This window comes from Silene latifolia, chromosome 7 (assembly GCF_048544455.1).
Source record: "Silene latifolia isolate original U9 population chromosome 7, ASM4854445v1, whole genome shotgun sequence".
Classification (NCBI taxonomy): domain Eukaryota; kingdom Viridiplantae; phylum Streptophyta; class Magnoliopsida; order Caryophyllales; family Caryophyllaceae; genus Silene; species Silene latifolia.
In genome coordinates, this window is record NC_133532.1 from 7138503 (window position 1) to 7153925 (window position 15423).

Consider the following 15423-nt stretch of genomic DNA (forward strand, 5'->3'; position numbering starts at 1 on the left):
CGAATTACATACATGGTACACAAGTAGTAACACAACAACATTCCAACATCAATTTATAACATTGGTGAAAATACTCAGCAAACCCTTCATAATTAACCAACCAGTCTTACAAGAAAGCTTCTTTTAGAAGAGAGTCTAAATAAAATTATATATATGTAGACAAATACAACATCAGTTTCTCATGTCATTTCCACAATTAACTCATTAAACAACAACAATTAACATAAAAAAAGATGAAACTTTCCAGAATCCTAGATTTACCCACCAAAAAAATAAAATAAAATAAAATAAAATATAAAATAAAATCATTTTGAATCCCACAATTGATTGAATACATACATGGTACACACCTAGTAACACAACAACATTCCAACATCAATTTATAACAAATGGAAAATACTCAACAAACCCTCCATAACCCAAACCAGTCTTACAAGAAAGCTTCTTTTAGAAGGGAGTCTAAATGAAATTGTATATATGTAGACAAATACAACATCAATTTCTCATGTCAATTCCACAATTAACTCATTAAACAACAACAATTAACATACAAAAGATGACAACTTTCCCCACCAATAAAATAAAATAAAATAAAATAAAATAAAATAAAATAATTATAACAATTAAACAAACAGTATGAATTAACTATATATCGAGTTGAGGCGAGTTGATTAGGGTAGTTTTTGTATTTTTAGTACAAAAATGAAGAGATTACTTGCTACTTTTGAGTGACCCAGAAAGGAATAAGTGGGGCAAAACGAGAATGAATAATGAGGAGTTTAAAAGTGATTATGTGAAAAGTAAAGGAAATGGTGAACTTTTTAACAGATAAATGTAAAGAAAAAAGGGGTTAAAGTAGTGTTAAATTATATTACCTGGGAAGCAGGTAGCAAGTCGCCATAGTGTAATAAGAGTTTTGAAATATTTTGAGCATCCCACCTATAATTTAAAGTTTTGAGAGCTTTAACTGTAATTTACCGTCCTAATAATTTACCCGACTCGAATCCGAATTAAATCGCATGGTGTATATGCTTATCACAAATTATATACTAAAAGTGAATAATAGAATAAGAATCCGCTCTCATTGTACTCGTCAAGTTTTGTCTAAAACCATCCTGCATTCCTGCAACATGTACATGGCAATTGACATGGTATGTTTTTACATTTTAGTCACTAGTTTGAAGAAATTTAATGGTAACGAGTAACGACACTTTTTGTAAGTCATCACTCATATTTGAAATGGAGAGCTTTACTGCCCTAATAGTGTTGAGTTTTCGTGTCATAATAATATTTGGAAAGTGTAAATATACTTATGTGACGACTAATGAGGATGAATAGAAAATAAGATTAATTTAGTAAATAATTCATTCATGTCGAGTTCGTGTCTAGAAAGTTCAACCAAAACCCGACCCAATTAATTTCGTGTCGTGTTCGTGTCTACCCACTCACATTATTTGGTCATTAAGCTTCAACCGAAACAGAAACCCATTAGTTCATGTCAGATTCATATCGTGTTTCGTGTCAGGTCATTGTTTTCCGGCACCATGTAGGAGTAATAAAATTGGCAAAACTGCATCTTTCTGCACCAGGTTTTTGGATAGTGCGGAGTGTACATGACAATAGAAAATCTTACCAGTATTTTTTTTTTTTTTTTCGACATCTGAAAATTTTGTATGAAACGGTTGTATTTTGTGAGACAAACTCATCAACTGTGAGGGAGTCTTATACAAGGCAACAAAGGAGGAACTCGTGAACATTGTAGATGATCAAATCTATAACAAACCGTCTTAATAGAACTCGAAGCAGAAATTTAACGACACAAGTCACACAACCAGCCTATAGAGATCCCAGAAACGTCTAAAAATCGGACAATGCTTACAGCCTAATACAATACGCATTAATCAACTAACACAAACGGAACTAAATTAATTCAGTTTACGACTGCAGCTAGTTCAAGGGGAAAGTACACGAGGACAAATCCCAGAAAGAGGCATCGAACAAATAACACAACTTCAAAAGAACCTGACAGATAGAAGCAAGAGATGGAAGACGGTTTATGATTCATTCTCGTCTTCTTCGATCTTGGGAGCCAAATAGAACCTGATGTAACCCATCTCGGCAATCTTGTATTCGACAACGACCGGAAGCTCTGAAGACAAGCTGATAGTAACAGTGTTTGAGAGAGGAGTTGCTTTGGTGAAAGAGTTCATGTACCTTAGCGCAAATGTCAACGACACTGGCTCATTCATCTCTATGATTGTGGCTTCTTCAGGCTGCATATAAAATTCACGATCGAAACATCAGACAGAAGAAAGCAAAATTTGCTTACCAAATACCAAAATTCGAGTAATTAAGGTTGTCAAGAGTGAGACAGTCTCGTAGAGTACTAAATACCAAAAGTTAATTTCAACAAAATCAGAATGAATACCTTATCTACTGTAGTGTTCTGTTTGAGGACAATGTTTCCAACTCCAGTATCACCGCTTGTGGAGAACTTCACACCTTCTTTGCTCACAGAAATAACCACTGCAATAACACAAAAGTCAATTTCCCGTAACTTCGCTCAAATTTAAGAAAATAAGTGGGGAGATCAAACATTAAAAGTAAAAAAAAAAAAAAAAAAAAAAAAAAAAAAAAAAGCACAAGTGAAGACAAATCAATTGAGTTAGAAAACTACCAGTGTCCCCAAAGGAGCTTAAATCTCTACAAATCTTGGCAAATTCAGCTGAAGGCATCCTCACAATGGCATGGTATTCTGCTTCAGGGATACCAAGGTGCTCGCTATCAATGTCCATGAGCTTCATTTCAAAATCCGATATCTTATCTTGGTCTATCAAGAACAAAAAATGAATCAATCAAATGCGTGTCAGCAAGAACCAACAATGCAAGTGGACAAAACTCTGGTTTTACGAACAACTATATCTTCCTTCTCAAAGCAGTTCCGGTGTAAATATACGCGTTACCTTAAAAAAAATATGGTGAATGCCCTAAATGGTGACACTAGACTCAAGTAATCATCCATGTATATATTGAGATACTCAACAACAAAACTGAATGACTCCATATATACACGGAAGAGGATCCTCTCCATTACTTTTGGTCCATTTCCCCCTCACAAGGATTATTCTATTATATATTTCACTTTCACCCATTTACCTTTTCTTTCTCAAATAAATTTACAACCATCCGATTGTGCCTAGAGTTAATCCGGACCATTGAAAAGTAATGGATGTTCATTTATTTTCAAGTAATGGAGAGAATCCGGACCGATATATACACATACCTCCAACCCACCAAGCTATCTAGGAAAACCCATCACCAATCATAGGATCGATCCAAAATTCATGTATACGAATTTTTGAAACCAAGTTCAAACTTGAAATGTACACAAATACACAATTCTGGGCAAAAACGAGGACTTTCACAACCTCGCTCAGTTCCAACACGGCAAAAATCATACACTAAACAATAAACGCATGAAATTCGTCAGTGTACTCCAACCACCCTATCACGTATGGTACCTTTGCAACATCAACAAAGACTACAATGAAATGATTGAAATCTAGACAACCAGATAACCTACATTCACTTCCTCCTAAATTTACTTAACAACACTTTTACCTCCAAGGTATAGTAAAATATGTATCTCAAAAACCGTTTAAAGCAAAGCTCAAAGGCACAATTCATTCAATCAAATTGGCTAAAACACAAGAGAATAGATGTCTAAAGCGAAATTTCCATAAAACTCAACATTCTGAAAATTCCCGCTCATTTGATTAAATGACAAATAATCACATGCAGCTTGTCTTCCACGCATGACCAATTTACCACTAACAAATCCCTAACTAGTTACTACTTATGTTACTTCGACTTCAATGCAAGTGTCGGACACGACATGGTGTCCAGTGAACACAGTTATTTTGAGCTAAGTTGTGATGTGTACAATGGTCAAGTCGTGTCGGAGTGTCCCAAGTGTTGCACACGCCACACACAAATAAAAAATGACATACGAAATAGCATCAACCAAATTCAACCAAGGCACAAATTACACAATATACTCCCGCCAATATGTTCGTCACTTCCCCGAAATTACCGCCAAACAGTATGAAGAACTTACCAACAAACAACCAAAAAGCAAATTAATCTTAACTCAGACACCTACGTTTCCCATCAAACAACAAAGTAACAACAGCAAAACCCCAACATTTTACAAGAAATCAGAATCTAACACCACCATTTCTTACCATACAACAAACCTCAACAACACTAAAATCCCTACATTTTGCAATAAAATCAAAATCTAACACCATTTATCTTCAAACAACAAACCAACAATAACAAACGCCCTACATTTTAGGAGACTTCAAAATCAACCACCACCATTTCTCCTCGAACAATGAACAAACGACACCAAAACCCCTACATTTTCAGAGAAATCCAAATCTAAACAACACTATTTCTCTTCCAACAACACCAAAAACCCTACATTTTGCGAGAAACCAAAAATATAACTATACCATTTCTTTTCTAAGTTCAAACACCAAAAGCCTAAACACAAGAGACTACATGACTAAACCAAACATTCTGAAAATTCCCACTCATTTCATTAAATAACAAATAATCACATGCAACTTGTCTTCCTAACATGACCTACTTACCACTAACAAAACCCTCGCCAGTTGCTATCTATGTTAGTCGACTTCGATGCAAGTGTCAGACACGACATGGTGATCAGTGTCGGGCACGGTTATATTGTGCGAATTTGTGATGTGTCCAAGTGTTATGTCGTGTCGGAGTGTCTCAAGTGTTGCACACCACACACAATCAAAAAACTTACACAAAATGACATAAGGAAACGCATCAACCAAAGCGCAAATTATACAATATACTCCCGCCAATTTGTTCGTCAATTTCCCAATATTAGCGCCAGCAAATTCGTAGAACTTAACAACAAACAACCAAAAAGCAAATTAAACCCCTACATTTCCTAACACAGAGGCCTCCATTTTCATCAAACAACAAACTAAGTAACTAACAACACCAAAACCCCTACATCTTGCAAGAAATCAGAATCTACCACCATGTCTCAACCTACAACAAACCTCAACAACACCAAAATCCCTGTAATTCGCAATAAAATCAAAATCTAACAACACCATTTCTCTTCCACCAACAAATCAGCAACAACAAACACCCTACATTTTACGAGACTTCAAAATCAAACACCACCATTTCTCATCGAACAAAGAACTAAAACACCAAAATCCCTACATTTTCAGAGAAATCCAAATCTAAACAACATCCTTTCTCGTCCAACACCACCAAAAACCCTACATTTTGCGAGAAACCAAAAATCTAACAACACTATTTCTCTTCAAACAACACACTGAAACTACCAAATCCCTACATTTTATGAGAAATCAAAATCTAACAACACCACTTCTCTTCAAACAACAAACTAACACCATCAAAAACCGTACAAAAACCCTAAAATTTCATAGCAATTACATTCTGACAACACCATTTCTCATCAAACAATCAACACCAAAAAAAAACCCTAAATCTTGCAACAAATCGACAACTACAAACAAATAATACCAAAATCTCTGCATTTTGCCAGAAATCAAAATCTAACACCACCACTTCTCTTCAAACAACAAACTAACACCATCAAAAACCGTACAAAACCCCTAAAATTTCATAGAAATTACATTCTGACAACACCATTTCTCATCAAACAATCAAAAAAAAAAAAAAAAAACCTAAATCTTGCAACAAATCGACAACTACAAACAAATAATACCAAAATCTCTGCATTTTGCTAGAAAATAAAAGCTAATAACATCATTTCTCATCCAACAGCACATAATTTTACTCGAAATCAACACCAAAAAACCGTAAATTTTACTCGAAATCGAAAACTTACTAGGGCTTTCAAACATGAAAGTGATAGTATCACTACCATCATCAGCCTTAAGAGTAATAATATCATCATTACCAGCACACTTCAACATTTTCGACATATTAGGAAGATTCATCCCCATTGAAATATTCCGATCACATCGATAATGTTCAAAACCTTCAGCACGAAGTAACAGTGCTACCAGTGCCACGTGGCTTGAATCCATGGCTTGGAGAGAGAATCCTGAAGCTGAACAATCGAAGTTTGCATCTGTTACTAGGTCTTTGATTGATTCGATTACTTTCTTCAGGAGACTTCCTTGGACTAGCCTTAGTTCCAGCATTTTCGGAGGGAAATTGAGGGGTGAATTGGGCAAGAATTTGGGGATTTAGGGTTAGGGTTTTGGGGAGAGAGGGGAATTGGAGGGAAAATGAGGGGAAGGGCGGGAGAATTAAATAGAAGGGATGTAGTGGGTTGGGGTGGGTCGGTCCGGGTCGGGTCCGGAAAAACTGTCACGAGGATGGCCTGGAATCCTGGATGCTAGTAGGTCGGGTCAGACGGGTCGGGTCTTGAGTCGAGTTAGATACGGGTCGGGTTAGGGGTAAGAAATATTTTTTAAATTAACGTCTTTTTTAAACGATTTTTTTAATTTAAAAAATATTTTTTTAAAAAGTAAAACATATTTAAAACTATTATTTTAATCATATTCAACATTTACATTAATTATATTGACATAATTATTAAAATAAACTTTTTTTAATAATTTTTATTATTAAATATTATAAAAGTTATATAAAATTGACTTTTTAGTTGAATTTGCATTTTAAGTATTAAAAAAAAAAAAATTAACTATATTTTCAAATATAATACTCCCTCTTATTCCGGATAACTGTCTCATTAGTGAAATAATATAAGAATTAAGAAAGTGAGTGAATAGACGGAAATGGACAATGAAAAGTATTAATAGGATGGGTTAAGGGTTGATTGGGTTGTAAATAATGAAAAGTAACGAGGGTAGTATAGTCATTATGTAAGAAAAAACATTACAAAAAAACTAAAATAGGGACAATGGGATAGCTATGTGAACTGACGAAAATGGACAATTAGACAGTTATCGGGAATATGAGGGACTATAAATATTAATATTTTTAATAAAATTCATGATTTTCCCTTGACCCACCCGTTCGGGTCGGATCTCGACCCTAAAATAACGGGTCAAATGGGTCGAAAAAACTGGGTTTGTAACCCTAAGAAAAACGGGTCGGGCGGGTCAGGTTTTCGAGCCGGGTCGGGTCGGGTCGAGTTTTGACAGGTCTAGGCGGGACTGTATGAGAAGGCCTGGTAAAGTTGACCCGATATGAGATCTGAAAGTAACCCAAACTTGTTTGACCCTATCTAGTATGACTCGAAATTTGAATTGATCCGACATGACTCAGACCCAATCCGAACTTTGATTGATCCAATATTGATCCTACCCTAGATGACCCAATCCAAAATGAGTTGAAGAGCCGAAATGACCTGAAACGACAAATACTAATTCATACTAATGTTATATACATCAAAATAAAGTTTATTTAGTTCCAACCGACCCTAATAAATAGTTTAATTTGCAAAATAGTATTTCTTAATTAAAATAATACTAACTAAAGTATTTTAATCATTAACCTGAAGTGACTAGATCCAGCATGACTCATGCTTGAAAGTGACCCGATAACAGGTCACTAGAAGATCCAAAACCGATCCGAAACCCTAAATGTCCGACCCGACCCGATCCCAAATGTACGGCAGGCCTGAAATGAGTCGACCCAAACTAACCCGATTCATAGTTGTCGATTGACTCATTTGCCACCTCTACGTACAAGTGAGTACTATGAAGTGCATTGCACTTGTCTAAGTTATATCCAGTTCTTTTGGACTGAAACTGTCTGAACTGAAGTAAGAATTAATTTGTGAAGAGAGGGGTTGAACTAAACTAAACTGAACTGAATTAAAATGAATTGAAATCAAGTCCAAAAGAACATAGCCTTAAAGGAGTTGGGTATAGTTTTGGCGGGCCATGGTACAAACCACGTCATAGGTGATATGATGGATGGATTTTGCTTAATACTCGCTAACCCGCCAACACTTCTGTAAACAACAAAAATAGAATTGTACGTCTTTTATGAAGTGGTCACAGATCGGGCCAGGTTGATCCCAAAGCGGGTCACTAAAGCCTGACCCAACTTGTATGAGAAGGCATGCTTGACTCAGATTGGTCTGTGGCTGGGTTGGGCCAGTGGGGTAGATAGGCCAATCTTTTTCCCCAATGTTTCCTGATGGGTGGGCTGGGCCGGGGAATTTAATCCTGGCCCATCTTATTTTAGAGGCGGGTTAGCACGGATCAGGTAGTGGGTCATGGAGGCGAGTCATGGCGGGTCAGGTAGCGGACCATGGGGGTCGGCAATCCGATAGGAGTTGTGCCGACTCGTTAGGATGATCACCTTTAACGGCTGTCTTAATAAATTTATGTAAAATCTTGATGAAATAAGATACCCCGTATAAGTTTTTTTACTAAAAGCAATCGTGAAATACCCAGTATATACACAATAACACAAATTTGTTTTTAATATCAGAAGGTTAAAGTTCGAAAGTGAAAATGTAAAAATGTCGAGTTATTTACATTATTTAGTCATGTTTTGGCATTTCTTTATTGTTTAATCGTATTTTGAATTATTACATTCGTCGCAAATCTCATGTACTCCTAAGCTACTTTATAAAGTAAGCAAGCATGGTACAAAAACTCATTTCAAAACGTTTCCTAAAATGTTGAACCACAACTCCGCCCATTTCCAAGTTTTCACCCGTGCAAATAAGCTTACGAAAATAAATGATTGAAACGAAGGGAATATGAGTTACGAACCCAACCTTCTAAGTTTCTTAACAATCGACCTAGCTAACCCAGACTAATATCCTCCATTCTCCTACAAATTACACATGCTACATAAATACGGAGTACTAACATAAAAACCCGACCTTGAAAATTACACAAACTCGATCAATCAGTTCAGTTCCTAGGCACAAGATAAACTCGAGCCTTAACTACAGACCCATTACCCAACTTAAACCCTGGACTAACCGGAAACCCAACAATCTGACCTGACGGAACCTTTCCACCCGGGAACCTCACAACACTCTCCATATAATCCGGGTGAAATTCAGCCCCACGGCTAGCCTCAAAATGACTAGGAGGCGGATCCAGTGAAAACGCGAGCAAATGGAGTAACCACACTGCCTTGGCCAACCCGAGAAACTCCGAGTAAAATTGTGTCCTCGGGTGGGCCCCTCTCAGAAGCTGGTTCCTTTGATCCAAGTTACCGAACAATGATTCCTCCATTTTGGGATGGACTATATCTTGGTACTTCTTACTACTAAACACGCCGAAGGTGAATTGGGTAGAATCCCGAGTAATTCAGACGGGTCCATGGATTTCATATCCCGGAATTTAGAAAAACATTCTTGACGGAATTGAGACGGGTTGAGGAGCGAGGAAAGGGTCCCATCCATGTAAAACGTCTCGTGATCAAAACCTTGGAAAATCTTACGTAGGATGTACGATTCAAGGGCGTGTTTGGCCTGGTGGTGGTGAGGATTGGTGGCCGATAAAGCGACTGATCCGGTGGTGGATATGGCGGCTTCTATGGATCGGACAGCAGCCGAGATGTCCCAGTGAGCCGAACGCATGAGAGACAGAAGATGTGACGTGAATGATTTTGACGTTTCTCTAACTTGCGTCATTGTCGCCTCAAAGATGTCTGGTGTAGGAGAGGATGAGACTGCAAAATCAAAGGGAACAGCATCAAATGACTGCAAATCCGAAATGATTAATGTATTCGATTTGTCAATAATTGACTAGTGACCTAAATGATGCATTGCATTATAGACAAAAATTGGAGAAAATAGAGAAAAAGGTACTAATAATTGGAAGAAAATAAAATGAGAAAAGCCAAAAGGTAGGATTCAACATCATTTCTTTTGCTTTTGAGTAGTGCATCCTTTTTCCATAATTTCTATCAGATCCTTCTTTAACCTCTAATCATCTTTCTTGGATATTCACAAAGATTCCGAAAATATTATTAGCTCTTTATCCAGAACCTCCAAATACAGGAACTACAGAATTCGCCTTTATAGCTTTATTTATGAATTAAGTATATTTTTTGTTAAAAAGGAGAATTATAACTATTCATAAGCGCAATTCTTGTGTCAACGGGTCTTGAAATCAGATCATGACCTTAGATATAGACGATTATTGGTCTATACACAATACATCGTATAATGATCGTTTTAGACCCCAAGACGACTACGACGTCCAACTCCAAAACGTGGATGGTGACTGAATCCTGATACACTGTGGTACTGTACTTTAATTCACTATAGTAAATTTCGATGTTCAGAAAACAATAAATTTCAATGAACGCTTGAACCTCAAATTACTCCACGCAAATCGCTTATTTCACTATGTTTAAGATATGATGCATTTTGCAACAATTTGACCCATAATGTCATTTGTTAGTCTAAACTAGCAAACAACAAGAACAAACCAGCACACAACAAGAATAGTGAACAACTGAACATCCTTTGGCCTACGAACCCGAGACTATGGTCACAATGCCTCATCCTCATTGTATATTTATGTACAACTACGAGATTTTCAGAAATCTACAAAAACTTATATGAAACGGATGCACATATAATCAAGTTGATAAAATCGTATTCCTTGTTCAAAATAGATTCAACGACTTTCTTGTAAGCATAAAAACAGTCTCACACAAGACTAAACGTCCTGGTTAGTATTATATTACTCGAGAATGAGACCGACTTTGAAAAGATTAAAATCATTCCGAATCTAAGATCAATGAAAAGTATAGAAACACTACCTTGAGAAAGAACTAAATGAGCATTTTTCTTCCGAGACAAAGACCTCCCATTCTTCTTCCCACTTCCACCACCATTACCACCACCACCGCTACCATTACTCAATGCACTAACCTTATTCTTAAGCTCCTCCAATTCCACCTCTCTAACCTTAACCTCCTTCTTCAACTCCTCCACAACCGCCTCATACGGTGCCACCATCTCCCCCACCGTCTCCGCGGCCCTCCTTCCCACTCCCACTGTCGCCCTCCGCCGACTTCCCCTTCTATACCTCTCTCTCAACACTGCCATCCGCCGCAGCTCTGCCACCACCTCCTCATCCGCCACCCTCATTTTCTCCGGGTCCCACGGACTATGCGCCTCTTGTAACTTCCCATACGCCTGTTACAAAATGTAACATAATCCATCATAAAACATAAACTTCCAAGTCAACCAATGCATTCCTTTACTATGAAATACTCCATCCTTTGATTTATCGACGATATTATATTATTATGCAGATGTCAACTAACTTAACTAACAAAGTAAAAAAAAAAAAAAATAAGCTGTTTTCATACAGTAGCGGAACTAGGATTTATAGTAAGGGTTTGAGTACTATAATAGTTCAAAAAAAAAAAATAAAAAACTCGTATTAACAAAATTTTCAAAGAGCGACCGCCCCTGCTAGCCCCTTAGTTCCGTAACTGTCTCATAACCTTAAATTCCCGTCAGCATCAAATTTACCCTTATAGCCTTTAGCCTTATAGGTTCCATTACAAGAACTAAAAATAAAAAGTCAACCATTCATTGTACAAACTACAATGTATGCAATTTCATAAAGTGCTACAATACCATCCAGTCAATCATACCGAGTTTCAATACCACAATACTCACATAAAATATTTTAATACTCGTAATATGCTCCCTCCGTCCCAATCATTTGTTTATTTTTTACTCGACTTTTAATAAAAGGTAAACAAATAATTGAGACAGAGTGACTAATCATATACTATTAACAAACAATCCAATGCAAATATCATAGACTTAATAACGAGTTTAGTATCACCAGGTGACGCTATTTCATTTCCGACTAAAAAAGAATACAAACAAACCTTCTTCAATGAAGACATTGCATCAAAAACTTGTTCCAACACCAAACCCATCTCATTTTCCCATTCACCATTGTTACAATTATTATACTTGTTGATTGACCCACCTTCCACATTTTCTCTAGCATCTTCATAAACTTCACCACTTTCTTCTTCTTCTTCATCATCATTAATAGAAGATGATGAACTGTAATCCTCAAAATCATCAGGTTTAGTAAGTTTAGATTTTAAATTGTTAAGATAATGATCTGGTGTCATTTGAACATCTGGGAATCTACTGCTACCTAATGGATGTAATAAACATGATGCTGTTACTCTTTGGATTAGATCAGAAAAGTTTGAAACTTTTCTTGCCATTGTTTTTTGGGAAATTATGAGAAAGAAAGAAATAATTGGATTGAATTGAATTGAATTGAATTGTGAGTATTAAATTGGATTGAATTTGGATTGGTTTGGTTGATGAGAGAGCTGTAGTGGGTGTGCAGAGGTGGGAGTTAGTGAGAGCTAGTGAGTGAGCAACTTGGGGAGTGAGATGTGGTGGGGTTTCTTTGTTTATTACTCCGTTAGAGTTTTGTATTTAAAGGATTTTTAATTAGACTCGACAAAACGGGTTAGGGTGTGGTGGAAAGTTAGTGGGGTGTCCCACGGACTGTGAATTTAAAGGATTTTTTTAAGGAGGCATTTAAAGGATTTTTTATTTTGGGTTTTGGGTTAGTTGTTTCATTGATTTGTTGGTCGGGTATATTTCGGGTCAAACGGGTCCGGTTATTTCGGGTCGTGTCATTTTCGGGTCAATGATTAATATAGAAATTGTCATTTTAAGTCTTTTCGGTTCAATTAAAGTTATATTTTGTCGGGTCATTTTCGGGTTTGGTGGTTTCGGATTGGCTCATTTTCGGGTCGGGTCAGTTACGGGTCAAGAAAGCTCGGTTCATACTAGGGTCGGGTCAGGTCAATTCGGGTTTTCGGTTCACATTCGGGTGATGTAGTTCGGGTCACTTCGGGTCTCGGATCGGGTCATTTGGGTCGGGTTGCTTTTACCAAGTCTATTTTTAATGTTCGAGAGCGGATTATTTGTTCTATTTACGTGTTTTATTAAGTACTCTTTTCCGTCTTAGTTAATAATTACTCATCTTTATTTGACTTTTGATTGAGATGTTAGTAATTCGTGTGTCACACATAAACATGTCAAGATTGACCAGCCCGAATTACCCGATTGGATATCCAAGCTTGACTCAAATCCGAATTGATCGACCTTATATAACATGACCTTAATGTTTATTGTTGGGGACTGATAATTATCTCTAAACAACTTGATAATAATAAACGCAAAATGACCCGATTTTTCTAGAATTCTTGCAAACTCGAACTTATCTTGCCCAAACTAATCCGACTAGAACCCCACCTGGTTAACCCGTTGGTACACCTTTATTATTTGATGCTATAGTTTATTTAGCACGAGAAAATGCATTTAATACTTATGTGTAATTTTTTTTACAGCTTTTTAAAAGTTATCTTTATTTAAGTGAGTGAGTTTAGAAATTTTTTCATTACCTATTAGGATTTCTTATAAAACCCTAATTTATAGGCAATAGAGGACATTTCAATTTTCACATTTTTCATAATTTGGTTAATCTAGACCATTATTTTTTTTTGAAATTAAATCACATTGAGTTATAGGTAATGAAGAGGGATAGATTCGTTCTCGAGATTTAGTCGGCTTGTTGAGGTGATATTGAGTGAGCGATTCGAGATCCTATAAGTTGATTCAGATTCTATAAGTTGATTCGATTGAGATCCTATAAGTTGATTGATTCAGATTTTATAAGTTGATTCGGATATAAGTTGATTGATCCGACGGGTATTTTATAAGTAGAAATGGGTAAATCTCAAAAAGTTGATTCAGATCCAATAAGTTGATTCAGATCCTATAAGTTGATTGATTGATTCATCCTATAAGGTTTGATTCAGATGAATAAGTTTGATGCGCGCTTTATAGGTAAGTTTGAAGAGGAATAGATTCATTCTCGAGATTTAGGAGAATTTGTGATATTGAGTGAGAAATGGGGTGAAATGAGGTGGGGTATTTGTTTATTAAAAGTTGCATTCAAAGGAATTAATTGTGAGGGGGACAAAAGGGATAGTGGATGGGACAAATTTTGGTGAGATTTGAACAATTATTGGAGGTGTTGTTTAGTTTTTTAAGCAAGGGAGTTGTTAGATTAGTAGTAGGATGTAGAGAACACAAATGGTTAAATGTTTGTTAGAGGGATCATGATTATTGACTAATCAAATAATTGAGGTTTGTATTAGAAAGAAGAATCAAGCAATGTTGGTGGATTGGGCTACATTGATCTTATTGGGCTTTGGATATTATGGAATGAACATTTAGAATGAGTGACACAATTGGTTGATAAGTGGACATTGTATATTTTGTAGACGATCATATTCGTCTAACTCATAAAGTGTACAATGAGTGAATATTAGTATCTCGTATAAGCGGATGAGGCAAGAATTTGTCACTTTGAAGACATTTTTTTTTTACTCATTCATTTATTTGATACTTTTTATTATTTAAGACGAATAAGATAATCTTAAACAAGAATTTGTGATTCTGACCATTATGTAACTCAACTTATATCCATTTATTATATTGGTTTTAAGTTATCGATTTATATTTCAATTGGTTTGAATTTAACCTCCATATTTTATAATCTGACCTAAAGCTTAAAGCAAGCAAGCACAAATATAGCAACTAAAATGTTATCCAGTGTCCGGATTAATCAAACCTCACCAAGGCCACCTCAATCTTTGTTAATAGTCATTGCTTGTGACCGTCTTTTTCCTGTGATGTCTCACAGCCTCTTCTCCACTTGCTCTCCCACTTGCTCTTTGTGAGAGGTTTCTTTAAAAAGACGGATTTTATCCATTTTCAATGAAAATTTGTGCCATGTTAAATTGATCCGATACAAAATGTATTATTTGGCCTATCCATCTTTAAACTAATCATGCAATAAAATTTATGAATCCTTTGGAATCACAAGTTCATAAACTTTGAAAAAGAAGCTGAATCAGATCAAGTTTGCAGGAAGACCAAATTTAAGGTGTACACTCATTCTGAAACCAATTTAAGGATATGTAAATGGGTGGGGGCAAAATCTCACTTTAAACGGCGCATTATCAATAAAATGGGTAGGGGGACAAATATGTGACTATTTACATAATAAGACAAACAAGTGAGATGGTTATGGCAAAATGAGTATTTTGTGAAAAATGAGATCCGTCATACGTATGAGCGGATAGACGGATAGTTGGTAAATGTAATAGTCCTTCACTAAATCAAGACTCTTTTTAAAATAGTGACCAACTACCAAACTACCTAATTCAGAATGGGACATAACATTACCATAAATACAACTTCGTACTATACAAGTGAATTACTTGACCCGCGGATCGGGTCGTAGAGAACTCACCAGTTTAACCACAGCTCTGAAATTCGAGTGATGAAAAAGAAGTGATGTT

The 15423-nt window shown here is 36.2% G+C and overlaps 2 protein-coding genes across 2 annotated transcripts; both read right to left on the reverse strand.

The window, feature by feature from the left end:
* Positions 1-1739: 1739 nt before the first annotated feature.
* On the reverse strand, positions 1740-6383 carry LOC141591559 (proliferating cell nuclear antigen-like). The gene is made up of 4 exons (XM_074411938.1): positions 5927-6383; positions 2678-2830; positions 2429-2526; positions 1740-2273 (listed from the first exon to the last, which is right to left on the reverse strand). The coding sequence occupies exons 1-4, from the start codon at positions 6243-6245 to the stop codon at positions 2055-2057; spliced, it is 789 nt and encodes a 262-aa protein (XP_074268039.1). The 5' UTR covers positions 6246-6383; the 3' UTR covers positions 1740-2054.
* Positions 6384-8735: 2352 nt separating this feature from the next.
* Positions 8736-12351, reverse strand: LOC141591561 (protein GRAVITROPIC IN THE LIGHT 1). Its single transcript, XM_074411939.1, is given in 4 exon segments — positions 8736-9325; positions 9328-9714; positions 10816-11194; positions 11905-12351. Coding segments are annotated over 4 exon segments (1500 nt in total). The 5' UTR covers positions 12259-12351; the 3' UTR covers positions 8736-8945.
* Between the last annotated feature and the right edge of the window lie 3072 nt (positions 12352-15423).